At 35.7% G+C, this 26,687-nt stretch overlaps 1 protein-coding gene across 2 annotated transcripts in view; it reads left to right on the top strand.

The window, feature by feature from the left end:
- The window catches only part of LOC121408753 (NAD(+) hydrolase sarm1-like), a 29,531-nt gene extending 2,844 nt beyond the window's left edge, over positions 1-26,687 (top strand). Inside the window, exons 2-10 of one of the 2 annotated variants that reach the window (XM_041600380.1) lie at positions 251-1,667; positions 7,559-7,739; positions 14,776-14,896; positions 17,439-17,671; positions 18,843-18,911; positions 23,110-23,254; positions 23,938-24,127; positions 24,603-24,724; positions 25,325-26,687. In XM_041600380.1, coding sequence (XP_041456314.1) covers positions 306-1,667; positions 7,559-7,739; positions 14,776-14,896; positions 17,439-17,671; positions 18,843-18,911; positions 23,110-23,254; positions 23,938-24,127; positions 24,603-24,724; positions 25,325-25,487 — 2,586 coding nt within the window. In that variant the 5' untranslated portion in view covers positions 251-305 and the 3' untranslated portion in view covers positions 25,488-26,687. The remainder of the gene's footprint in view (positions 1-250; positions 1,668-7,558; positions 7,740-14,775; positions 14,897-17,438; positions 17,672-18,842; positions 18,912-23,109; positions 23,255-23,937; positions 24,128-24,602; positions 24,725-25,324) is intronic. The other variant, XM_041600381.1, reaches the window with a different exon arrangement.

The following is a 26,687-nucleotide window of genomic DNA, read 5'->3' as shown; positions in this document are numbered from 1 at the left end:
TCATATAAAGACTTTGATTAAATACTGGTACATGGTTGTCCTATACAGAGGCTATACAAATCACAGAATTCATTTTTCAGCTGATTCATTTATAAATTGATTATTATTAGACAAGAAAATAGAGGAGAAGTGGGGGGGGGGGTAGTTGGAAGGTTTTACTGAAAATAAATGCTACAATTTACAAATTACTTAAATTGTACTTTGATAAAAATCACTACTTATCATTCTGTTTACTTTGTTGTTTATGCAGAATGGCTACTTCATTCTTCGAAAGCGTGACTGCCTCAACAAAAATTTGAGAATTGATGGGTGTGCATTGCAGCAAAAAAGGAGTCAGAGTAGCCTCGACTCCACCTCACAGTGAAGTTTCTGCAACACCTTCGCCCGAACTGATTCCTGAAACTGAACCTCTAACACCTTCCGAATCCTCAGACTCGATGACGGAAAATCCGTTGACAGAGTCTTCTTTCGAATACAAGTCCCCTCCAAGGCAGACTAGGACAGTGTGGAGCTCCTTCAAACGTAACCCTGGATCCTCTTCTCCAAAGCGCAGTCGAAGCCTCAGGGTAAAGAAGACTCATGATGTTGTGACATCAGATACATTAGATGTCCAACCCAATAAGGAAGTGGTGACCCTCGATAGGCTAGGAGATGAGGTAGATACATGTAGCTCTTTTCGTGGTAGTTTTAGATCGTCAAAACGTAGTGGAAAATTTAAGAGAATGTCAACCAAACCAGGATCCCCCGAGTGTTCGTCTCCTCCCCCAACAGGGAATGGTACACGGATGGAGAGTACCGTCACCCTGGCCAAGGATGTGATACAACAGCTGAAGCAGGATAACACAGATAAAGTAGTAGAAGCAACCCAACAGCTCTATAGAATGGTAGATGATGCCTGGAGTACCCCAAAGTATGGTCGTGACCTGGCTTATAGCATCAGCGATGCATTGCGAATAGAAGGGGGATTAGATATCCTCCTCAAAAATTGTAAATCAGATGACAGGGCCTTGCAGCTTAATTCAGCAAGGCTACTAGAGCAGATAATGACAGCAAATAACCGTGACTTTGTAGTTAGGAAAGGCCTAGAATCTGTTGTAAAATTAGCATGTTCCAGAAAAGAACCTACTCTTCTTCAGATAGGAATGGGTATCTTGGAGAATCTTTTCAAGCATTCAGAAGACACCTGCACAAAAGTAATTGACCGCGGTGGACTGCAGGCTGTTCTCTATAGCTGCCGAATGAGTGACAACATCACTCTCCGTCACTGTGCTGCTGCACTAGCTAATTGTGCCATGTATGGTGGCTCTGCCAACCAGCAGCGTATGATTGAATTCCGCACTTCAGAGTGGCTCTTCCCGCTGGCTTTCAACTCCGACAACAGCATCCGTTACTATGCCTGCCTGGCTATTGCGGTCCTGGCATCCAATCAGGCCATAGAACGACAGGTTGTCAGCTCTGGAACTCTGGACCTTGTGGAACCATTTGTGACCACCCATGATCCTGGTGAATTTGCAAGGAGTGATAAGGCCCATGCTCAGGGTAGATCAGAGGGATGGCTTACTAGGCTCATGCCTCTTCTAGAATGTAGTAGGAGGGAGGCAAAGTGTCTCGCTGCATTCCACTTTGCAATGGAGGCAATTATTAAGAAAGATCAAGGAAGAACTAAGGTAAGTACGAAAGCTTCACTTTGAATTTTTAGATAAGATTAATATGTAATCGACAAGACATGTATTAATGTAATATAGGATATTGCTCTGAGCCAATTAGATGCAAGGATTTGAAATTTTGATTATAAAAAGTACTTTGTAGAGCATATTCGGTGGAAAGGGAACCACTATTTGTTTAATAAAATGTTTCCCTCACTCAAATAACCCTCATATTTTCTTTGACATGTCCTCAGCCACATTCTCAAGAAGATCAATAAAGATTTCATGGGCTTAGACCCCTGTATGATTTTACTTCTCGGTCTCAAAGGCTCTCTTTAAAACATGTCCTTGGGCATGGTCTCTATATCATTTCATTTTGGAATACTGGGGTATAGTACATCCACACTGTATTCAGGACATGAATGTCAATATCTAGGGTTCAAGTCTACTTTTTCATTATTCCCATTCCTGTTGTACAGCAGGAGTGGCAGTATTGAAAAAAAGGTCACAAAAATATACACAGCCAATGAAAGGAGCTACACAAGTAATATGGTCTAAGATATTTTCCTTTTCTTGTTTTATTCTGTTCTGTTCTGTTCTTTAGAAGGTGAAGTTATGCAGATATTTCATATTGATTAGCTACCTGGTAAAATTTTGATGTAAAATAGCTAAACCTAAGTTCTTTTTTTTTATTTATGTCCTTCACAACCATTTCAAGGCACTCATAAATGATGAGTTAGAAAACATGTCCCAATTATTTGAAGTTTTGTCTGAGGTATCATTGATTTATTGCTATGTCCTGATAGACTTATTCTCCCTGCACATTTTAGTGCCATTTTCATACAGATCTTTGCATGAATGACTGACTATGAGACAATCTCTAGAAGGTAGTAAAATCTCAGTTGCGCCAAGTTGATGGGTGAAGAATGAAACAAAGTGTACAAAAATTGACTGACTACATGTATGAGACAATCTCTAGAAGGTTCGTAAAATCTCAGTTGCGCCAAGTTGCTGGATGAAGAATGAAACAAAGTACAAAAATTGACTGACTACAAAATGAGACAATCTCTAGAAGGTCGTAAAATCTCAGTTGCGCCAAGTTGCTGGATGAAGAATGAAACAAAGTGTACAAAAATTGACTGAATGCATGTATGAGACAATCTGAAGACGGTTGTAAAATCTCAGTTGCGCCAAGTTGCTGGATGAAGAATGAAACATAGTGTACAAAAATTGACTGACTACATAATGAGACATTCTCTAGAAGGTCTAAAATCTCAGTTGCGCCAAGTTGCTGGATGAAGAATGAAACAAAGTGTACAAAAATTGACTGACTACAAAATGAGACAATCTCTAGAAGGTCTAAAATCTCAGTTGCACCAAGTTGCTGGATGAAGAATGAAACAAAGTACAAAAATTGACTGACTACAAAATGAGACAATCTCTAGAAGGTCTAAAATCTCAGTTGCGCCAAGTTGCTGGAAGAAGAATGAAACAAAGTGTACAAAAATTGACTGACTACATGTATGAGACAATCTCTAGAAGGTAGTAAAATCTCAGTTGTGCCAAGTTGATGGGTGAAGAATGAAACAACGTGTACAAAAATTGACTGACTGCATGTATGAGACAATCTCAAGAAGGTCGTAAAATCTGAGTTATGCTGAGTTGCTGGATGAAGAATGAAATGAAGTAAAAATTTGTGTCTAGACAGAGAGACACCTACCCATCCTTACAAATGAAACACACACATGTTTACAGTTTACACCCTCACAAATGCACAGCACATCACCTTTCCCACACACTCTCACATCCACCACTTGCGAAGGGCTCAACTTAAGTAACTGCTTCCATATCAGGCATGCCATTTTGAAATTAAACAATGGGGCAGCTGGCCATTGCTGATCAACAAAACCAATGAGAAAGCGGGAAATGACGAAATGTAATCACTGCTTTATGAAGTGTTTATGAAGTTTTTAGGAAGCGCTGTATGGGTGGATGGATTTGTGAGAGAGAGGTAATTTGTCATGTGTGGGTGTGTTTTATGTGAGTGGATTGGATAGGATGGAATGATGGGTAGGTGTCTTTCTGTGTGCAATCAATTACTTTTTATACGCCCGTCCTAGACGGGACGTATTATGGTATCACGCTCGGTGTCCGTCCGTCTGTCTGTCAATCCGTTAAAGTTCTTTTCTTTTTAAATGCGATAACTTTAGTTTGACTTAACCTAGGCTCATACAATTTGGTGTGTATGATACTAGCATAGATCCCAGAAAGCCTATTGATTTTGAGGTCAAAAGGGCAAAGGTCAAGGTCTCAGTGACATATTTTCATCTTCCCTTCTGCAGTCCTTGTAAACGCGATAACTTCAGTTTAACTGAGGCTCATATGATTTGGTGTGTATGATAATAGCATGGATCCCAGTCACAGTGACATGTTTTCATCTTACCCTTCTGCAGTCCTTGTAAACGCGATAACTTCAGTTTTACTCAATCTAGGCTCATATAATTTGGAGTGTATGTAACAAGCATGTATCCCAGGAAGCCTATTGATTTTGAAGTAAAAAATTCAAAGGTCAAGGTCATACTGACATTTTTTCATCTTACCCTTCTGAAGTCCCTGTATTAAAACGCGAAAACTTCAGTTTAACTTAACCTAGGCTCATATTATTTGGTGTGTATGATACTAGCATGGATCCCAGGAAGCCTATCAATTTTGAGGTCAAAGGTCAAGGTCACACTGACACGTTTTCATCATACCCTTCTGAAGTCCTTGTAATCGTGATATCTTCAGTTGAACTTATTCAAGACTCACAGAATTCAGTGTGTATGATACTAGCATAGATCCCAGAAAGCCTATTGATTTTGAGGTCAAAAGGGCAAAGGTCAAGGTCACAGTGACATATTTTCATCTTCCCTTCTGCAGTCCTTGTAAACGCGATAACTTCAGTTTAACTGAGGCTCATATGATTTGGTGTGTATGATACTAGCATGGATCCCAGTCACAGAGACATGTTTTCATCTTACCCTTCTGCAGTCCTTGTAAACGCGATAACTTCAGTTTTACTCAATCTAGGCTCATATAATTTGGAGTGTATGTAACTAGCATGTATTCCAGGAAGCCTATTGATTTTGAAGTAAAAAATTCAAAGGTCTAGGTCACACTGACATTTTTCATCTTACCCTTCTAATACCCTTTTCATAAACCTATCCTCCAATTAGCCGCCTAAGAGTAAAATGCGGATAATTCAATAAAACTTGCGTTCATAAACTCCGAAAATAAGCCGCATTATTTTTACGAGCGCCCGTCCTGAAAAAGGCGGATAATCGCCATGACAACTGGACACGCCCCCTCCGATGCGGTTGTGTTGGAAAAGGGTGACCTTGTGACCGCACCATGGCAATTATCCGCATTATTTGGAAATGCGTTCATAAACTCAAAATCTTATCCCGATGCCGCTATTATGCGGATAATAGCAGCATCAGAGTAATGCGGATAACACTTGTCCTCCTCCAATTTTACGACCAAATTATGCTGCTATTAGCCGCCTAATTCATTTTAATTGGGTTTATGAAAGAGGTATGAAGTCCCTGTATTAAAATGCGAAAACTTCAGTTTAAGTTAACCTAGGCTCATATTATTTGGTGTGTATGATACTAGCATGGATCCCAGGAAGCCTATCAATTTTGAGGTCAAAGGTCAAGGTCACACTGACACGTTTTCATCATACCCTTCTGAAGTCCTTGTAATCGTGATATCTTCAGTTGAACTTATTCAAGGCTCATAGAATTCAGTGTGTATGATACTAGCATGGATCCCAGGAAGCTTATTGATTTTGAGGTCAAAAGGTTAAAGGTCAAGGTCACAGTGACATTTTTTCATCTTCCCTTCTGCAGTCCTTGTAAACGCGATAACTTCAGTTTAACTGAGGCTCATATGATTTGGTGTGTATGATACTAGCATGGATCCCAGTCACAGAGACATGTTTTCATCTTACCCTTCTGCAGTCCTTGTAAACGCGATAACTTCAGTTTTACTCAATCTAGGCTCATATAATTTGGAGTGTATGTAACTAGCATGTATTCCAGGAAGCCTATTGATTTTGAAGTAAAAAATTCAAAGGTCTAGGTCACACTGACATTTTTCATCTTACCCTTCTAATACCCTTTTCATAAACCTATCCTCCAATTAGCCGCCTAAGAGTAAAATGCGGATAATTCAATAAAACTTGCGTTCATAAACTCCGAAAATAAGCCGCATTATTTTTACGAGCGCCCGTCCTGAAAAAGGCGGATAATCGCCATGACAACTGGACACACCCCCTCCGATGCGGTTGTGTTGGAAAAGGGTGACCTTGTGACCGCACCATGGCAATTATCCGCATTATTTGGAAATGCGTTCATAAACTCAAAATCTTATCCCGATGCCGCTATTATGCGGATAATAGCAGCATCAGAGTAATGCGGATAACACTTGTCCTCCTCCAATTTTACGACCAAATTATGCTGCTATTAGCCGCCTAATTCATTTTAATTGGGTTTATGAAAGAGGTATGAAGTCCCTGTATTAAAATGCGAAAACTTCAGTTTAAGTTAACCTAGGCTCATATTATTTGATGTGTATGATACTATGATACTAGCATGGATCCCGGGAAGCCTATCAATTTTGAGGTCAAAGGTCAAGGTCACACTGACACGTTTTCATCATACCCTTCTGAAGTCCTTGTAATCGTGATATCTTCAGTTGAACTTATTCAAGGCTCATAGAATTCAGTGTGTATGATACTAGCATGGATCCCAGGAAGCTTATTGATTTTGAGGTCAAAAGGTTAAAGGTCAAGGTCACAGTGACATTTTTTCACCTTGTCCTTCTGTAGTCCTTGTAAATGCGATAACTTTATTTAAACGTAACCTAGCCTCATATAATTTGGTGTGTATGATACCAGCAATTCTATTGATTATGAGGTCGGAAGGTCAAAGGTGAAGTCGCCACCTTCCACTTTTCTTGCTTGACCAATAACTTCATTTTCCGCGTTACAGACGGGCGTATTGTGTGCTCGCCTTAGCGTCACTCTTTTTCCACACTTTGTTTCATCTTCACTAGCAACATGAAATCTTTCTGCCTTTAAGAGAATGTCTCGTAGTCAGTCATGCCTGCAAAGATCCTATGAAAATGATACTAAATTATGTAGGGAGGATATTCTCTGTCCGGGCAATATATCAATAAATCAATTATTAAATGTTCATACTTGCAGGCAAGACAACTTGATGGAACATATTTTCTGACTCACTCTGTATAGTCTAGAAATGAATTGGAAATTACTTTTGGTTTTGGTCTTCATGTCCAAGGTGTTTTCCGTCAGATGCGAAAAAAAATCATCTTTTTTACTTAATGCATAAACAATTGCTCTGATATTGTAGGCAAAATGTTGAAAAAGCCTGCTGAAACCAGTAGGCGAAAGCCACTAGCATCACATGTATATTTTTTAAAGTATGAAATGCATAATTCTGCTGTTGTATGACTCTTAAAAGAATATCAAGCTTACATGCAGTTTTTATTTTAAAATTTTGAACAATTAAATGCGTCCAAAAGGTGCTATATATTTTTATGAAAATTGAGGTACAGTGTACATGTAATCTCACACCAATCATGCATTGTTCCATTTTTCTTTTTTCACAGGAGTTTAAAAAATGGATTTCATATCTTTAAAAAGAAAGGATGTCATAATAAGCCATACATACATTTACATGTAATTTAAAAAGGTCTTTGAAATATATATAGCCATCTAATTCGGAATAGATAATTTTCCAAGGCCGAAAACCTCAATGGACAATAATTTCCACTTAATATCCATGCAACTTTCCAAGAAAAAAATTGAACTGTGATTTACTTCTATTTGCCCATGTAATTTGTCACAGGTATTCCAAGATATCAATGTGATAGCATCATTACGTCAGGTAGCAAGCAGTAACAATGAGATTGCTTCCAAGCTAGCCATCCAGGCCCTTCGCACTATTGGTGAAGAAATCCCGTCCAAATTATCCTTCAATATATCATGCTGGAGTGTGAAGGAAGTTCAGATGTGGGTCAAAAGCATAGGTAGGTGACGGTCAGAAAATATTGTAGAAAAAAAACATTCTTTAATGTTGATATATTTATCAAACTATACAATATATGTGTCCCAGAATAAATAGGAAACGATTTTGATGGATAGATGCCGGGGGGGGGGGGGGGGGGAAGCCTGGAAAGATGTCCCAATCATCAAGTAAATTCTGGTTCCAAATTTGAAAGTTTAGAAATGGGTGAAATCTCTCTTTAATATTAGACAAAATTAATCATTGATTGTGTCATTGTGGACAATAAAACTTGGTAGCTTGATAGAAATGATTTGCACACACACAAAAAATCATGTTTGAATAATTTGCATTTTATCCGTTTTTAATACGTAAACAAAACAAAACAAAGAACATGAAATAAATGCTAATGACACATCCTTATCTCAAACAAGAATTGTATCCAAAATAAATCTTGACCATGTTTGATTTGACATTGAAAATTTGAATAATTCCCAGTCATCGATGCACAACTGTATGGTATCAAAATGAAGGAGAAAATTGAACCTTATGTGATGACAAAAGTAAGATATCCTGTCCAGAATCATTTGCCTGAGTATGTTGTCCAGAATGAATAATTGAGAACCTTGGTTTCCCTTTTTTCTGGGATACATGTACATTGTACAGGTTGTTTCATCATCATGTCTGCACAGTGAAGAATGTGGTATCACTTGTTATAGCATCCATGGTTATAGTGTGTACATGTACATGAGGCACAAACAATCAGTCTTGGTATTTGATCCATGGAGGTACACAAATTGCATAAATACAATGTGCATGTAGTTTTTTGTTCAACTTTTGAATGTACGGATATATATTGCCCTTTATTGTTAGCATGGTAGTAACACCTTTGATACTACATTGGGTGGTGTGATTTAATTTGGGCAGTATACGTCATCTCCCATCAAGGATGGTTTATTTTTATCTAATTATTGAAAGAAGAGTCCAGATTATCATTTGCCTTTTTTGTGTGTACATGGTACATGTACATGTATGTCCTGAACAAGGCTACATAACAAGAGTTTTCAGTATATCTGATCAACAGAAGTTACACTGATATTTTATTCTACAAATTGATGAGAATGTTATACAATTGAACTATTGTTGTTAATATAAATAGGAAAATAAATGAATTAAATTATGTTGAACACTACTGATGGGGGGGTGGGGTGGGGGAACTTGGAAGTACCATGGACCCTCAAGCTTCATGACAAAGAAAAGAGGGAGAAAAACTAATAAGAAAAGGGCCAGAAAAGGGTTAAATTCCTGAGTATTACTTGAAAATCTTTTTACAAATTAAGTTTCCGCATTGAAATAAATCAAATTTTAGGCTTGCTTGCATATTTTTTAAATTTTGTCCCATATGCTGTAATTGGCCCCATCAAATATTTTGGCTCCTCATGCTACTGATAATGCATTAATATCTCTGAGAAGGATTTCAAAGAGATCAAGATGTTCATCTGTTCAATTTTCAATGTACATTGTACAATGTATAAATTAAAAGCTCACTTGTTTAAACCGTGCTCAAACCTAATCAAGAAAATGGACCATGAAAACGATGTACATGTATATAACTATAAGCCTTTTCCACAAGCCCTACATTTTACTGATCAATGAACCCCGATATAAAACAAAATTTTATGAATAATTTTGAGGTCAGTGTTGATGATCTCCAAAATCAGATAAGTTACCATAAGTGTGTTACTAGAAAAAAAGTAATAGATGACAGAAGAGATTACGTTAATTCAGCTGATACTGTGCAAGTATCTTCAATTCACCTTTCATGAAAAAAATCCTCAAATGGGCTATTCCACGGTTACTCACGTTACATTTGGAGACACCTTGACTCATACTTGGAGCTGTAACTCCATTATTATTGATAGGAACTAAACATCTCCGTATCACAACAAAGTACACAGTCTGACTATCCTTTGTATAAAAACAAAACTTGGGAAATTCTATTATGCTCCTGGCAAATCTTTGGAATGTGTCGGTTACTCACGTTACAGATTTGTCCCAACCTGTGGAAATGCTCAAATGCAGTTTTACCAGGGGTAAGAAAACTAAGAATATAATTCTGTTCATAACTTTAGGCCTACATATCAATTTCTCCCTCTATTGATTTCTAATAGAGATTTCTCATACCATTTTGAAAGGAAATAGAACTTATCCAAAAGACCAGTTCGTAGTTACTTCATGGACAATTTTGGTCAAATGACCTTTCATTTCTTTCATTATGATAGGCAGATTTCAAAGCAAGATATTAGGTAAGCTTGCCTTACATAGCAGGATGAAGAAATTGAATAGACCTGGTGACTAGAATAGCACACCAATGAACACTTTATGACGGTATTTGTTGCATTCTTACTTTGAATGCATATCATAGCATGTTGCACAATGTACTTGGCAAACTGTGAAATATACCAGTCGTTCATGGACACATTGTTGTTTTTTGTGGATGTACATGTAAATGAAAACCACAATTCAAAAAAACATATTAATAATCAAGACATCAAAGTTGGTGCTTATCTCATTAGATTTTAAACCACCATGTCACTTTAGTACAAATGAAATTCCTCTGATCGTGCGCAGAAAGGAACTACAAACTGGCTTATTGCGGAAGTTGGTTGTAAGTTATCACATTTTGGCTGCATTTCCTTGTCACTTTAATTGCCTACATGTACAATAGTATTCTCTTGCATGGATTGTTAAGATAAAAGCTCCTTCAGACAAAGTGGAGGTGGTTGGAGCTATGGTTCTTGAAGTGATGCCAGAATGCGATTCTTTTCCTGAGGGGCACAGCCCCGATTAAAAAATTGTCACATTTGCGTCACAGAGGGGATTGTAGTTTCACCAAATCTCTGATCGAAGGCATATCTGTCAATATGCTATCAGATAGGAATGTAGATCTAATTGAATGAATAACAATCTTTAAGAGAGACTTCATTAATTCATGAATTAGCTTTTGTGATAAAATTGATCCCCTTGATCACATACGCGCATTGTACGTGCACAGTATGCATTTGGTTTATAAGCCCCGCCCATAGCCAAAAATTTTGTTTTGAACTATTTACATCTGACATGGCTCGGGATTCTATTCCCAGGATGTGACGTCAGATGATGGGATTCATGGCATTTTTGCCAATTTCGTGTCATTTTTAGATCAATCACCTGTTCAGATTATTATCACGATGGATATAGTCAGATATAGTCCCAAACAATCACTCGCAGAGTTATTTCTTAATAGCAACTGTAGTACTGGTAGGGTTGCAAAGGGCTGGAAACTTTCCGGAAATTTTGGATAATTTCCATGGAAAGTTTCGGGAATTTTCAGCTGCCGGGAATTTTCGGGAATTTTCATTTTTTCACAAAAAGTGATAAATTCTGTTTTTAAATACAAAATTATAAATTGATATCCTAAAATATCATTTTTCCATTTGTATTTATACTATTCTTCATTCTTTAAATTGCCTAGGGTATAAGATATTCATCATACTGTACATAAATACATTATAGTACATGTACATGTAGTAACTTGATGGAGCATTATGTACAAAATGAACCTTTTCAATTCAACATGAAAAAATAATACTTTGCATTTGTAATACACTTTGTCTTTAAATGTGTCATTGTTTTTTATGTGAGAACCTGCCATTATATAATAGCATGTTATTAAGAGAACATTGCACCCTACATGTAGTCTGCATGCACAGATCCTTATTGAAACTTTGATCCACAAGTGAGACTTCACACAAGACTAGCGCACATACAACTTTCTGTTGAACAAAAGGACCTTCTGTACACAAGTCATTGGCAGAAACCTTAGGCTGCTTATTCAGACCACTTTCCTTGAGTAAAGGGTTTGCCCTTGTCTGCTGTGCAAAGCCTTCACTCGAGTTAAGGGTCTGAATGTGCAGCCTAATCATGCCTTGTGTACTGAAGGTCCTCTCGCTCAGGAAACAGCAAGATTATGCTAGTCTTTGCATGGAGACCAACTTTTTGTTCAAAGTTTCAATCAGGGTCTGTGCCTGCAGACTACATGTAGGTTTGCACAGCAGACTAATCCCACCAGCAGCTATGGCACTGGCTTGAGTCTAAAAATGGAAAAATCAGGTCCAGGAACAAAAAATGTTATATTACTAATTTATTTCTGAAATGCCCCCCTCAACCCCCGAAAACATGGGGGGGGCAAGAAATAACAATATTACATGTATAATGGGTGACTTTGAAAACAGTCATGATGAATAATTTTTCGCAAAGGGAGAAAAATGCACTATTAAAGTTTGTTGACCTCAAATGACCTTGAATCCTTGATTAAGATTGAGAAACTTGTTATCAATTTCATATCTTTTGTGACATTAAATGACAATCTCATATCAGTTTCATTTAATTTGATCTAGTATTTTAAAAATACAATGTTTATTTCTAAGAGGGTTAATTGAACTGAAGTTAACTTTAAGCTTGAACCAGAAAACTGTATACTCATCAAATTAACGCTGCAAAGAGCACCAAGTTCTCACTTCTGCTATGCAGAAATAAATGAGAAATAAATAATATAATAATAATATAATCCTAATAACAACAATAATGTCATATCATTATTAATAATGATTCTCATCTGCAAAAAGATGAGAATATCCAAGAGGCAGTGTGCATGTACTGCCATTGCACATACCAGTAATACAGTAAATCAACTTTTACACGAAATTCATTGAAATTCAGCCTTGTCTGACTGCCCTAGCATTATATTTTGCTTGAAACTTGATGACAAAGCACAATCGAACATCAACTGCCAGGGCAATCCTTTCAATTCCTGTATATAAATATCAGAAAATTGCCACTTTTTGAAAATTCCCAACACTTCTTGAAAATTCCCGAAAATTCCCAAAATTCCCAATAAATTCCTGTTTATTCCCATGGAAAGTTTCCACCACGAAAATTCCCGGGAATTTTGCAACCCTAAGTACTGGTATTCAGCTTTACTCAAACCAGCCATAGCAAATGATTGGTGTATAAAACCATCTCTTTCAAATATCAATAGATCCTACTTTTAATGAACTTTATTGAATTTGCAAGTGCATTTGTGCTTGTTTTTGATGGAAATTGTTTGAACATAATTGTACTGGAAGAGTAAATATGGAAAATTTAAATATGATCATTGATTTCTTTGTGCTTGTGGATAAGTTTGGGTTGTATGTTTTTTGGTTTTTTTTTCAAATAGGCTAGTTTGAGAATTTCAGTCAAACTATTTTGTTTAATTGATGTAAGAATAGATTGAGCATTAATCCCCCCATCAAATATAATTTTAAATATTATAATAAAAATTAGATTAAATTTAATTTAAAAATATTAAGATCATGTTACAATACATATAGCTTAGATAAATACTTATCTATAGGCCCATATGTAGAGTGATTTTCATTAATTGTAATCATTACTCAAGGGATGGATGTGCCTAGTCAGTTGGTTTTCGCAGGTCTTCCATTCATTTACATTGTTTTAAGATTACATCTGACTATAGTATTACAATTTAGGTTTAGAACTATAAAGTAAAAAAAAACATGCTTTTATTTTAATACAAAAATAATGTACAGTGGATACAAAGGTTTGTCTTCATGCAATACTTCCAAGGTATTTCTTGCTGAATGAGCAACCCATTGCCTCAGCATTCTCTGAAGTTCAAATGGCCAATGGGGTAAACAGATGATAGGTTGAAAGGTGTCGTTTTTCAATGCAGTGAAGATGTACATGTCAATGTCATAGTCATGATATTTTACATGTATGTCAAGTTTAAGACCTCATTCGCTGTCAACTTGAAGCCTTACTTGAGTACATGTACAGTACATTTTGTAGCAAGCAAAGGTGTTTTTTTAGAGAGAGAGAGAGAGAGACTTGAAACCAGGTGATTTGTAATTAGTCTATGAGATATGGCAAGCTACACATGGAATAATTAATCTTCTTGACCTGAAATAAGGCATGTTTGAAAGCACTGCCAACATGAAGCATGCTCACGGCATACAGCGGAATTATGATATACATACATGATGTACACTGGAGTAAGATTTGTTCAATAACAGAATGTCTACATTATGCAGGCTATTTGTTTTTATTAGTAATTTATTAAACAAATTGGCACATGATTATGTTGGCCTGCATGTAGACTGCATGTGTGTATGTTAAAGCACTTCAAGATAAAGATTTTGAATATAATCTTGCCAATAAAATTCAGGAATACAAATTGATATGGTATTGATATGGTTAAATTTAAAATTCTCAAACATGTTTGTCAGTTGGAATTTTGGTCATTGAGTGTGATACACAGAATCTCTGTGCAAATCCCCTGTTTGTCATTTACAAAATATTCTCATTTTCTCTGAATCACCTTAAAACTCGGAGCACGGAGCTAGTAATAGCTCCATGCTCGGAGCAGAAGCTGCGAAATGTATTATGGAAAACATTCATGCCCATGCCTCTGAAATCTTATACAATTGCAAGTTTGCAATCATTTCATGATGATAGGGGCTACATGTACATGTAGTTATTTTAGTACTGTAGTACCCTGGTTCACAAACTCACAAATGTGAGCAGATTGATTCTAAGTTTACATTTGAAATTAATATTTTCCTACCATGTTAAAAGCTTTATGCGTAAACTTGAAACAATTATGTTTTAATGATGTCATGTTATATTTATTTTTACATGTGATATGAGGAAGAAATAAATATGTAAAAAAAAAAAGTCTAGGTATATGATGCAGTGTCCATATAATTGACTTAATATGCAGACACAGATCCAAATATTAATTCAACTTTTCTTTTTACTTCAATTTTATTTGCCTCTCCCCATTTTTTATTTTATTTTATGATTATTACTATTTTTATTTTTATTAGTATTATTAGTTTTTTTTTGTGTTTTTTTTTGGGGGGGTCATTTTTGAGGATGTTAAAAAGTACCCCCTGACAAGTCCCGGATCTGCCTGTGATATACATGCATTCTCCTTTTATTACCTTTTGATATTGTAGGTTTTGCCAATTTCGGTTTTGGATTTGAAAACCACAAAGTAGATGGAGACCTACTGCTGACTATAACTGAGACCGAATTAATGAGAGATATTGAGATGGAGAGCAGTCTACTCAGAAGAAGGTTTGTTCCTTTATTCTTCCTTCTATCTTAATTTTAATGTATCTTCCTTGGTTGTATTCACTTGGTCTACTAACAGATTGTCTAAAATTCAAATCGTCTAATTATTGCTAAAACCATTTTTGTCTACCGCAATTGGCTAAATTGCCATTTGGTCCAACCATCACTTCATGAAAGCTTGACCTGTCATTTATATTAATGTAGTCTAATTTCCACTCTGTTTATTTTCTTTTTCACACTCTATTTAAATTCAGTTGATGTGGTTTGAAACCACATTTGAAATGGTACAGCCTAAATTCAACAAAATGTTAAATACTGTGGTATATAGTGCACAGAAAAGATCAATGGATTTATAGATGAACTGGTTGTATTGTAGATGAGCTAGAATACGTCTTTGGGAGTGAGAACGAAATGGAAGTAGAAAGAGTGGGCATAGTCTAGACCACGTGATAATGAATCAGGGAATGATAAATCTTTAATATTAAAATAGGATGGGAGTGCAAAGTTGCATGGTTCATTGAGCGTAAAATCTGCTCATTGCACATGACATGAGTGAAACTGAGTTTCACCTTCATGTTGCATATCAGGATAGTAATATACATGTACATGTATTGTGTATGTCGGCAAGAATCTCTTGAAATCTGTCATCATGATCAGGCTAGAATTCTTCACTACTGAGGGGAGTGAAATATTACAAGATCATGTTGTGATGTTAATTAAATTCATCTTTCTAGCTGAAAACCGTATTAAGAGTTTCATTTTCCAACTTACCGGTAATGCCTTGTCATACTGCCTTCTTAAAATAAAAGCATCTGCCTCCATTTATAGCTGAAAAGTCAATATGAATATGTCCAAAGTTCTATATGAATATGTTCAATATGAATACAAATTGTCTGTCTGTCAATGGGGAAACATATTCAATTATCAATCTACATGTATGAACTATATGAAGGACTAGTAAAAAAAAAATCAAAATAAGTATATACCTGTTTCTCAGATGGTATCATTAGATGCTGTACATGAAGTGACCTTGCTATTGATTGCAAACAATTTCTCTGGGCAAGAAAAATCCAAGACAATCAAACAAAGAGTTGCATATTTTGTGTTTGATTTTCAATGACAATAAAGCATGTGAGATAAGATGCATTGTGTTAAGTAGCTTAATTTCATTTCATTTCATCTTTAATTTAATTTTTCACAAATCAATCAAAATACAAAAATCATTTTTAACTCATTCTGAAATAGTATGCATAATAATATAAATGCAGATTCAAATTGGATGGACCTAAAGTAAAGCAAGAGCTTGTTGTGGATATGCCCTTAACAAATAATTAATGTGTGATCATTGATAGCTGAAAATAGTTACAGAAAAAATAGAGCTGATCTCGGGGAAGGTTACAGAACTGGACAAGGACAAAAATAGAGAACGTTACAAAGAACAGGGACACACAGGTTTACTAGACAAGACAAGGAAGACAAAGCAAAACATAAAGAAAGAAGAAAAGAATACCCGTCTATTATATTGCTGTTCATAATTAGTTTTTATTCTCAGTGAAAAACCAATAGCCAGTTTCTCTTTCTTCATGAACAGCTCATCAGGTTTCTTGTAGCTCTACTAAGGAAAACAAATCTATAAATTATAAATGTCAAGTCCACCCCCAAAAAATGGATTTGAATAAATATAGAAACTTTAAACAAGCATAACATTAAAATTTTTCTCAAAATTTCATCAAAATCAGAGGTAAGAGAAAGTAATGAAAATTCTGAAGTATCACTTATTTGCACAAAACAGTGAAATACACATTATTGGCAGTATACAAAGTATAAAACTGAGAAAGTAACAAACTAATTCTTTTGTATTTTTACTGTGTGAATAATAGAATATTTTACTTCTTTGATGATTTAACCTTTAATTATAAAGGAAGCTCTTCATTAATTATTCACAGCCAGGTTAAATTTAACAATGTCATTTCCATATGTTCAGAATGGAATAAAACCTTGTTTCATGTAACATTGAGAAACAATAAAAATGTCATATTTCTTGATAAAATATAAAAGATACCGTGAGTTAGTGGTAAATAAGTTAAATGTGAATTGTAATTTTAGCCAGCTGGATAGTGTTTAATGTTTAATAGGACCCAGTCTGTACAGTATGCAATGTAACAAATAATTGATAGATATGTGTACATTCTGCTTGATGTTGCCATCCAATATGTAGGTACATGTAATACCTACTCTGAGTTAGGTAAGCGATAAGAATGCAACTCAAAACAGTGGTGATCAATAAGGAATTTCACGAATGGCTCAGGACATTGGGGTTGGAAAATTCCAAGTTCAGCAGTACTTTCACAATCTAATGCGTTGTGGCATCAGCAATCTGCTCTGCTGCCAAGCTACAGCTGGGGTAATAATATCCAAGTCTTTTGGAAGGGCATAGAGACATTATTCTTAAAGTGATATGCGTTATACAAGAACTGTATATTATTATTATTGCTCGTCATAAACTGATGTAAAAATCTTATTCTTTAAATCTTCACTTTGTCAGATTTCTTCGGGAGTTAGGCCAACTAAAAAGCAACTCCAACAGTGGTGACAAGGAACTCTACGACTGGCTGAAGACGCTGGGTCCAGAATATCCCCAGTATACTCACAATCTGATGCACTGCGGTATTGACATTCAACTCTTACCTTTTGTTACTGATCAGCACCTAAAAGACGATGGGGGAATCACCAATGGTGTCCATCGTATGAAAATACTCAAGGCTATACACCCATGGGGTAAGTTATTACGGAAACATTCATGTTTTTTTCTGGAGCTACTTTTTACATTTTCTAGCCAAAAGATTACACCTGGGGCCTGTTGCACTTAAACGCAAGTAAAAAAAATCAATTGCAAGTCCCAAATGTGGGCAGTTGATTGGTTGAAAATCAAGTTGCGATTGATGTTTAGAGTTGCGATTTATTGCAACTCTTTCTGCAACAGGCCCCAGACCCCATGGGAATTTCAGGGGCTCTTGTTAGTTTCATGGGGCTCTTACATGTGGGGCATTTTGGGAGTGAATTTGCTCACAGCCCCTATAATTTTTTTTTCCTTCTGAGTCATGATTTCTCTGGCAGAATGGATGTAATACTATTTTTTGGACAGGTTGTAATGAGGCATTGATTATGAGGTAGCTGGGTTTTGAATACATATTATAATCTCTGACACTTTTGGGTATGAACGAAGCAGAAAATGAGAACAAAGCAGAAAATGAGGACAAAATAATTCAGATGTACCAGTCCATAGATATTTTGAGGATTGAGGATATATTTAGGATTTTTTTTTTTGGTATGCAAGAGTCATCTTCGTTTTGCTATCCAAGTACAGGCTAATACACATAGTCAGACTTTTTGGGCGCATTGTGGTCTAGTGGTTCTGACTCTCGCCTTTCAAACAGAGGGTCGTGAGTTCGAATCCTAGCCATGGCATGTTTTCCTTCAGCAAGAAATTTATTCACACTGTACTGCACTTGACCCAGGTGAGGTAAATGGGTACCGGTAGGAAGTAATTCCTCAAAAAGCTGTGTGCACCAGAATCGGTAGACTAGCTTAGCCGGGGTAATATAGGAGCGCCCTGAGCACCTAGCAAGGTGGATACATGCGCTATACAAATCCTATATTAACTATTATTATTATTTTTAAATTAGACCATGTTTCAGGCTTGATTCATACATGAACTATAGCAGTATCCCTTTATTGCATATTTCTTGCATAATTGTTATATATTTCTGTTTAAATTGTATTTTCTGCCTGTATGTATGTTGTTGTTAGCTTTCACCTTTTATGATTTGCATGAACATGTACATGTAATTCATTTTTAACCCTTTCCTCATGTCCATGTGGCGATCAATTATTATTATTTTGTTTTCTGTTCTTGTGCCACTTCCATCTTTATTTGTTTTATATTCAGCTTTCAATCCATATACCTTCCCCGGTGCACCTGCTAGGATGAAAAATAAAGGAATTACTAGTTTTCAAGGTAAGATAGGTTTGTGTGCAGTGGACAGACTGGGCACTATTATTTATTAATTAAAGGGTTAAAATTCATCATAATCTATTAACACATGTAAATGATCCCCTGTGTTTATGGCGGTCTCTTTATGAAAGTCTGTATTGTCACCAGGTTTTCTAGTGTTGGTAAGTTTTGTTTGGTGGTAAGTTTGATATAGCTATCTCAAACCCTAAGATGTGCCAAAAATTGTATATTAGTTATGACTTTCCCAATGCCAGATATTATTCCATGCAACACTTATCCCAAATTACAGGAATAGAGAATGCTCTATGCTTCTGCATTCATAGACATTGGCAGGTAATCTTAAGAAAAAATTGAGATAGTTTGGCAAAAAAATGGAAAATAAAAATAATAATGATCCAGGGCATTTCCAAAGATCATGACATTCAGAGATGATCTTGTTTTAAAAAGGCTTCAATTTGATATTTAGTCCCTAAATTTTTTATAATCACCCAAAATAAAGGGAAAACATTTTTTCAGTGCTTTCAGAGAAAAAACTGTTTGTATGGTTAAAAAAAAATATGGGGGCAAAAAGTTAGTATTATTAATCTATAGACTGTTAAAAGGATTGATTGTCATTTGAGAATATAAGAGCAAGGAGCTTCCAACACATTTAAGAGATGATCTTATTTTAAAAAGGCTTCAATTTGAAGCTCCCTGATAAGAGCAATGCTTTTTTCTTGGTGTTTTAATATTTCTGTCCTGTATGAACCTAGTATGTTCAATGTTTAGGCACAGCATCCTTCCCACAAAATTAGTCACTTCTTTTAATTACAAGCTATGAAGCAAGTCAAAAATGAAACATAGTATCTGACTGAGCTGATTAGCAGATGGTGGCCTCCACCTATTCAACTGATTGCATTTTGATTAGCTGTGTAGCTCATTTAAATGTTTCTGGCACCCTTCAAGAGGGAAGATGTAAACTGGAGAATCAAGGTTTAACTTCAAGACTCTACTCTGAAAAATGGCAAGACAGCCAATGCTACTCCTATTATGTTTGAAAATGAGTAAGACTAGAGATGCAGTCTGGCATATCAGGGGTTGTTCATGCTTCTAGTGTGGATCGAGTGTTTTACAGTAAGGACAGGGGATGGGGGCACACAAATTGATAGATTTTTTTTGCATGCAACTCTTTTACCCCACCCCCCCAAAAAAAATTGTTCTTGCCAGATAGTATTAATAATGGATGCAAAAATCTTTTTTAAGGAAGAGAAAAGAAGGTCTTCCATCCCACTTCCTTCTAAAAGGAGCTTTTTCCATTCTCGCCTAGCCAAGGGGGCACACGGGCGTCCATACAAGGTTGGTCATAAATTTAAATTTCAAACTACAAGTCCATCCCCACTTGTGTAAGAAGCCAACTGCCTCCATGATTTGTGATGTATTTTTCTCATAGCCGTCATCTCCTTGGGGCACATATTAAATGTTAATGTATTACCAACAATATTTCTTAGTCCAGTATGAAACATGATTGAGCACCCTAACTACCACTTAAAGGGTATTATTTGTTGTTGGAAGTTGAAGAGAGTCCATGTCAGTTGCGGATCTGGCACATCCAGTCCATGCCCCCCCCCCTCCTTTGAGAATCGGCCAATATTTTTTATGTAAATATGTCATTCATACACTTGTGTGACCCCCCCCTCCCCTTTGAGAGTCACAGCAAAAATTCAATGAGAATATGTTGTTCCTACACAAGTGAGATTTTTTTTGCTTGTCAAATTTGACATGGGACAAATGACCTTTATTTTTAGTGAAAACCTTTTTTTTTCTTTTTTTTTGCTTGTCAAATTTTCCTCGGGGAAATCCCCCCCCCTTGGAAAATCCTGGATCCGCCCCGGTCCATTTTGTAAGTTTTCACGGATAGTCATAAGCAGCACTGCAAGACATTGCTCTCTAGATACCCTAAACTTCAAATACAAAAAAAACCCAGCTGATATATTCATACAAAACATTTGTTTGTGTATGCATTCTTTGTGCAGTGCATATACCACTCTCAGCATAATATAGTTTATTCCAGAATTTTATAGCTTATATGCATTGATCTTAGCTACATGTAGGTGCATTATGATTAGTGTTTCTCAATTAAACTTTGAGAAGGTTTCTCCTTCAACCTCATGATTAGAATCTGATTTTATCTTTAGAACATTAGCATGTGTTTTTTTAAAGGAGGCATGAATGCATGCAAGAGTATTTTTATATTAACCCATTAATTATAATTCTTAATTTTGTCATTCTCTCAGGATATATGTAGTTTTAAAAAAGAAGAAAACAAACAAGGATATTAAAAAATTGAAAATTAGGTATCTTGAAAAGTGGCAAATCAATGTAATTTGTGTAAATGATAATTAATGTTGTTGCAGTTCCGAACAGAAAAGGTATGACGAGAAGTCAAATGCTGCTTGAATGCTCCTGAAAGAAGAAGAAATCATGGACTTGATTCTTTTTAACATCCAAATATGTTATCAATATCATCTATGATGGACAAGGCACAATCTTGCCATATATACATTGCTAGTTAAACTGACTCACTCTGGTTTTCCACCAAGATATTGAATCTAACCATTTGGTTTCTGGACTTTTTTTATATTGTTTTTAAGTTTGTTGGCCCAAATGTCTTTATTATTGAAAAAAATAATTCATTGAATTATGAAAACATAATTTATGACCATCAATTCAATTTAGATCTACTTTTAAATCCTACCCATTCACTTTTTCTTGTTCTTCTAATTTTCATGAATGATTTGTGTACCAGCAACTTCTATTATTCAAAATTTTACCTAAATTATCTATATCACGGTTATATATTGATGTAGCTTTGTCAAGTATGATAATTATAACTGGATATAATGTTCCACAGATACGGAATATAATCGTGCAAAATACAATATAGTGTTAATAAATCAAATCTATCAAAAGTATATGAACAGCTAATTTGATCATCAATTTCACCCAAATAGACATGCTTACAATGTAAGTGCTAAAATGATTAATTCAAATCTCTGTTGACAAATCATGACAACTGGATGAATTAATTGTACATGATGATGATTCTTGAGAAATATTTAATCACCACGCGTTGTTCACATAATTATGTGTAGTGACAATGCTCAATTTTGGGTTGTTCAGACTTGAGACAAATTTCCCTAACACTGAAATCTCCAAAGAAACTTCTGAAGTTAGGTAAATTTATTTGTGACATGATAAGGAGTCTCATGGTTTGTTCTTTCAAAGTCTGTGGAAAATTAATTTTGTGTTACCCTGTTAAAAGCTTGTTTTTTTTGTAGCCAGGTGATAGAAAAAATTCTGCATCTGTAACATATTATGTTGGTGAATTGTAGAGACAACATTTCGATAAGCATTGTAAAGGGGAATATTATTATACGTCTGAACAAGCCTCATGAAGTCATACAGTAGTATGATTGTAGTGAAATACCTTTACTTGTGTTTCATACTAGAGTGAAGTGATACTTCTCTGACTGTACTAAAGATACAACACATTTTTTCTGTATGGGTGTGTGTGTAACTTTTGCTTTCAACTAACATGCTGGATGATTTTTTTCTCCAACAAAATCATTCTTGATTTATTAAGAGTAACCAGAAATTTTTTTCATATCAAATTCTGACAACCGGAAATGGACATATATCATGGAAATGAATCTTGGTGGCATGACAACAAAGCAAATCATTGTATTGAACAAATAGGAATAGTCTGTGTTTCATAAAGCTGTTTGTAAGTTAAGAGTGACTTAAAGAATGACTGGTGATCCTTTTTTGCAGTAAATAGTATATTCACTGGCGATGGTTTGGCACGTAAGAAAGATTACCAGTCGTTCATAAAGTTGCTCTTAACTTACGAACAGCTTTATGAAACGGCCTTCTGGATTTGAACCAAGACCCTTCCTGGAATGAGGCAATAACTCAAAACATTAACCATTATTAAACAGCTAGGAATAGCAGGGTCACCTTCAATTAAAAGGAAAAAAATAATATAAAAAAATGCCATATTGCATCCCCTGATAGGGAACTTACCTTTGCTTGGTCATTCTAATTTGAAGAATATTAAATTGAGGTTGGAAAAAAAAACCCCAACATTTATTGATAATTCTCCATATCTAATTCTCATAAGGTCACAATACTGTCATACACATTCATTTTTCTTTTGTTATAGGACTTGATATCTACCCCAAGGTATTTGACAGTCCTCAGAATGAAGAAAAGCAGTTGACTGAGTCAGGTGATTCTAAGAACCAACCAAGAAAGAGTTTGGATGTCTTCATCAGCTACCGGCGATCTACTGGTTCTCTGTTAGCAAGGTTTGTAGAAGAAAAATAGGAACTGTATACTGATTTATGAAGTACTGTTTTAATTTGTAGGGACGCTGGTGTAGTAATCCAGAGGTAGTGGGTTCAAATCCCTCCTGGGCTGCAGTGCCTCTGCTTTTTTTTCCATCCCCAGCAGTCAGTAATCACACAGCAATTCAGTGTGTTGTAAATTTGAAGATGTATAAATTCCAGATACAGGTTTGCTAGCACATTTGAAATGTTACGGTGAGCACAAAATGTGATTGATATTGTCTTTAATTATTTAAACTTATTAAAGGGGGAATGAAAGTTCTCTCTGTTCTCTTTTTTTTTACTCTCACAATATGATATAATTGAGTTCTGTAAAGTATTATAAAAAATCTACATATGAATCTATAGAACAATCAACTACTTGACAAAAGTAATACTTCGTGCCAAAAGTGGATACTCTATCAGCAAGAAGTGAAAAACAAGTTTCTGAAGTGTCCATCTCCTCCTGGTTAATGCATGATATTACGGGCCAACTAGAACACCTTTAATCCATAGGAATGGTAATGGTAATATATGATTAGCAGAAAAATCTCATAGTTTCAATACAGCTCTAATCTAGCATTACTCTGTAATATTAATCATGTATTTTTGTGGTTGCTGTTTCATATTTGATATCAAAACTGTTCATATTTACTTTTTTCCAGCTTGCTAAAGGTACACTTGCAGTTACGCGGTTTCACAGTCTTCATTGATGTGGAGAAGCTGGAGGCAGGCAAATTTGACAACAATCTACTCAACAGTGTGAAAAGTGCTAAGAGTTTTGTGATGGTCCTCTCTTCTGGCTCTCTAGATAGGTGCATGGGAGACAAAGATCACAAGGACTGGGTCCATCGGGTAAGACAATTTTTTTTGCATCCGTTACAGTCAAGTATCAGTTATGTATCATGCACAATGTGAAGGCCTGCATATATCCAGGTCATCCATACGGTGTGCGTGGATTAGTACATTACAGGGCAACAAATCAAGATCATCATCATCATTTATTTATTTCAATCAGCATTTGCCCTCTTTCAATTGGTTATGGATTTGCATGCCATGATTCTTCTGTCTTCATCATACCAAAGCAAGTGTAAACATTACCATTCACAACAAGAAAGTATGATGTAACATACAAACAAAAATCCAAAGTTTCAAGCCTAAAGTAGCAAGCTTCATGAAAGCATATATCTTTATATTTTTACGTTTTTGTACACGGCTTTAGAAAAAAGTAAGGGGGGTGCTGAAGCCCAGCCCCCCCCCCTCCCCGCTTCCACGGCCCCTGTAGTTGATGTACCTGTAACTTTTTTCATCAATATTAATTAACCCACAGGAGATAGTGACAGCCATAGAGTGTAAATGCAATATCGTACCGGTCATCGATAACTTCAAATGGCCTAAGCCTGATGACTTACCTGAAGACATGCGTGGTATCTGTTTCTTCAATGGAATCAAGTAAGTCATACTACAGTGTGGTGGAGGCTCAATATGTATACTGTTAGCTATGATCTTATGATCTTGGACAAGGGCTTGTTGGAGAAAGATTTTCAGTTTAACAGAACTCCCAAGTATTGAAAACATTTGATTTTCATCGAATCAGAAGCATGCATTTGATTTTTAAGTTGCATTCAAACACTTCTGGCCTGTCACTATTTAAGCATATGTGCTTTCTTGACAGTTGGCTGAAATAACCTCGACTAGACAGTATGCCTTTCTAACACAAGTCTGGGAGTTTGAAGACAGTTGTCCTGAAAAGGACTGTTGGGATGGTGAAGTTAAAAAGTTGATAAGAAATGAAAATATAAGAGATTGAATGGTAACAGTGAGAGAGAATAATTTTTGTTTAGAGAAGATGAAGTCCTCAAAAGAACTGTTAACCAGATGAGATATGATGACATGGTGCAGAAGAGTAGAAACAAAGACAGGTATCTACAGCAATGAGATGAGTCTGAACGTCCCAAGCAGCTCAACTGCTGACGGGCATCTTTGTCATTGTTTTATCCAATTACTTTTTGCTGCTGTTAAATAGGATTTTATGCCATTTTTCATTTCTAGGTGGATCCACGATTATCAGGATGCCTGCATTGACAAGTTGGAAAGGTTCTTGAAGGGAGAAGAAAACATGGAAAAATATATTGACAACGAGATCATGGCAGTCAGGCAGATGATAGCTGGTCATGGGTTACGAACCAGCAGTGGTGGCAGTAGTGTATCTTAGCAACGGTATGAACTCCGGGTGCAGGATTCACAGTGTTTAAAGTAGAATAGATTCCCCTTGTCTTGTGATAGACTCATGGGTAGAATAATTTGCATAATGGACAGTGCTGATGTTATATGTGTAAAACTTTGAACTATGGAGATCTTTATGAAGCACTGTATAAAATCTAGAATATTGATGAATACTCGGTAGTGCATGATACCGGGTCTTCAGTGCTGATCTAATTTGCCAATGTGAATGATATATACACTGCAGTACTAGCAAGAAATGTGTACCAATTGCATATTGAGCTCATGTAGAGTGCTAATATAATTTACTCTTCAGTACTGATGTAATTAATGATTCATCCATCATGATATGTTCCATAGTTATATACTGATGTAATTTACCGTAATACAATTCACAGTTGGATTCTAATTTAGTTCACCTCTTTTGGGAAATTTCACATGTTACTGTGATACTAATATGGGACTGTAAAATTCACAGATTACTGCTTATGAAGTTTACATATTGTGATGTATTTCAACCATTGTGATAAAATTCACATGTTAGTTCTGATGTAGTTTACCCATTGGGATAAAATTCACAGTTCAGTTCTGATGAAGTTTATCCATTGTCGTATAGTTCCCAGTTCAATACTGATGTAGTTTACCCTATTCACACATCCTCAGTACTGATGTAAATAATAATATTGAAAAGTTTGTACTGATGTAGTTTACTCATTGTGATAGGACTTGCACTTCAGTACTGACATAGTTTACTGATAGTTATAAATATTCACACTTCATTACTGATGTAGTTAACTGATAGTTATAAATATTCACACGTCAGTACTGATGTAGTTTATTTATCGCTATAAATTCACATTTCAGTACTGATGTAGTTTACGCGTTGTTATAAAATTCACACATCAGTACTGATGTAGTTAACGCATTGTTATAAAATTCACACTTCAGTACTGATGTAGTTTACTGATAGTTATAAAATGCACATCTCTGTACTGATGAAGTTTACCCATTACAATAGAGTTCACAGTTAAGTACTGATGCAGTTTACTTATTGCCGTTCTGTAGTATTGACAATTTAGTACAGATGTAGATTATCTATTGTGATAGAATTCAGGTATAATTACTGATATCATCCACTCACTGGAGATCCTATTGGTAAAAGCTAAGTTAAAAAGATTCAGAGGACTCTACC

Source organism: Lytechinus variegatus, chromosome 2 (genome assembly GCF_018143015.1).
Source record: "Lytechinus variegatus isolate NC3 chromosome 2, Lvar_3.0, whole genome shotgun sequence".
In the NCBI taxonomy this organism is placed as follows: Eukaryota; Metazoa; Echinodermata; class Echinoidea; order Temnopleuroida; family Toxopneustidae; genus Lytechinus; species Lytechinus variegatus.
The sequence above is the reverse complement of the archived record's forward strand: the minus strand, read 5'-3'. Positions and strand labels throughout refer to the sequence as shown.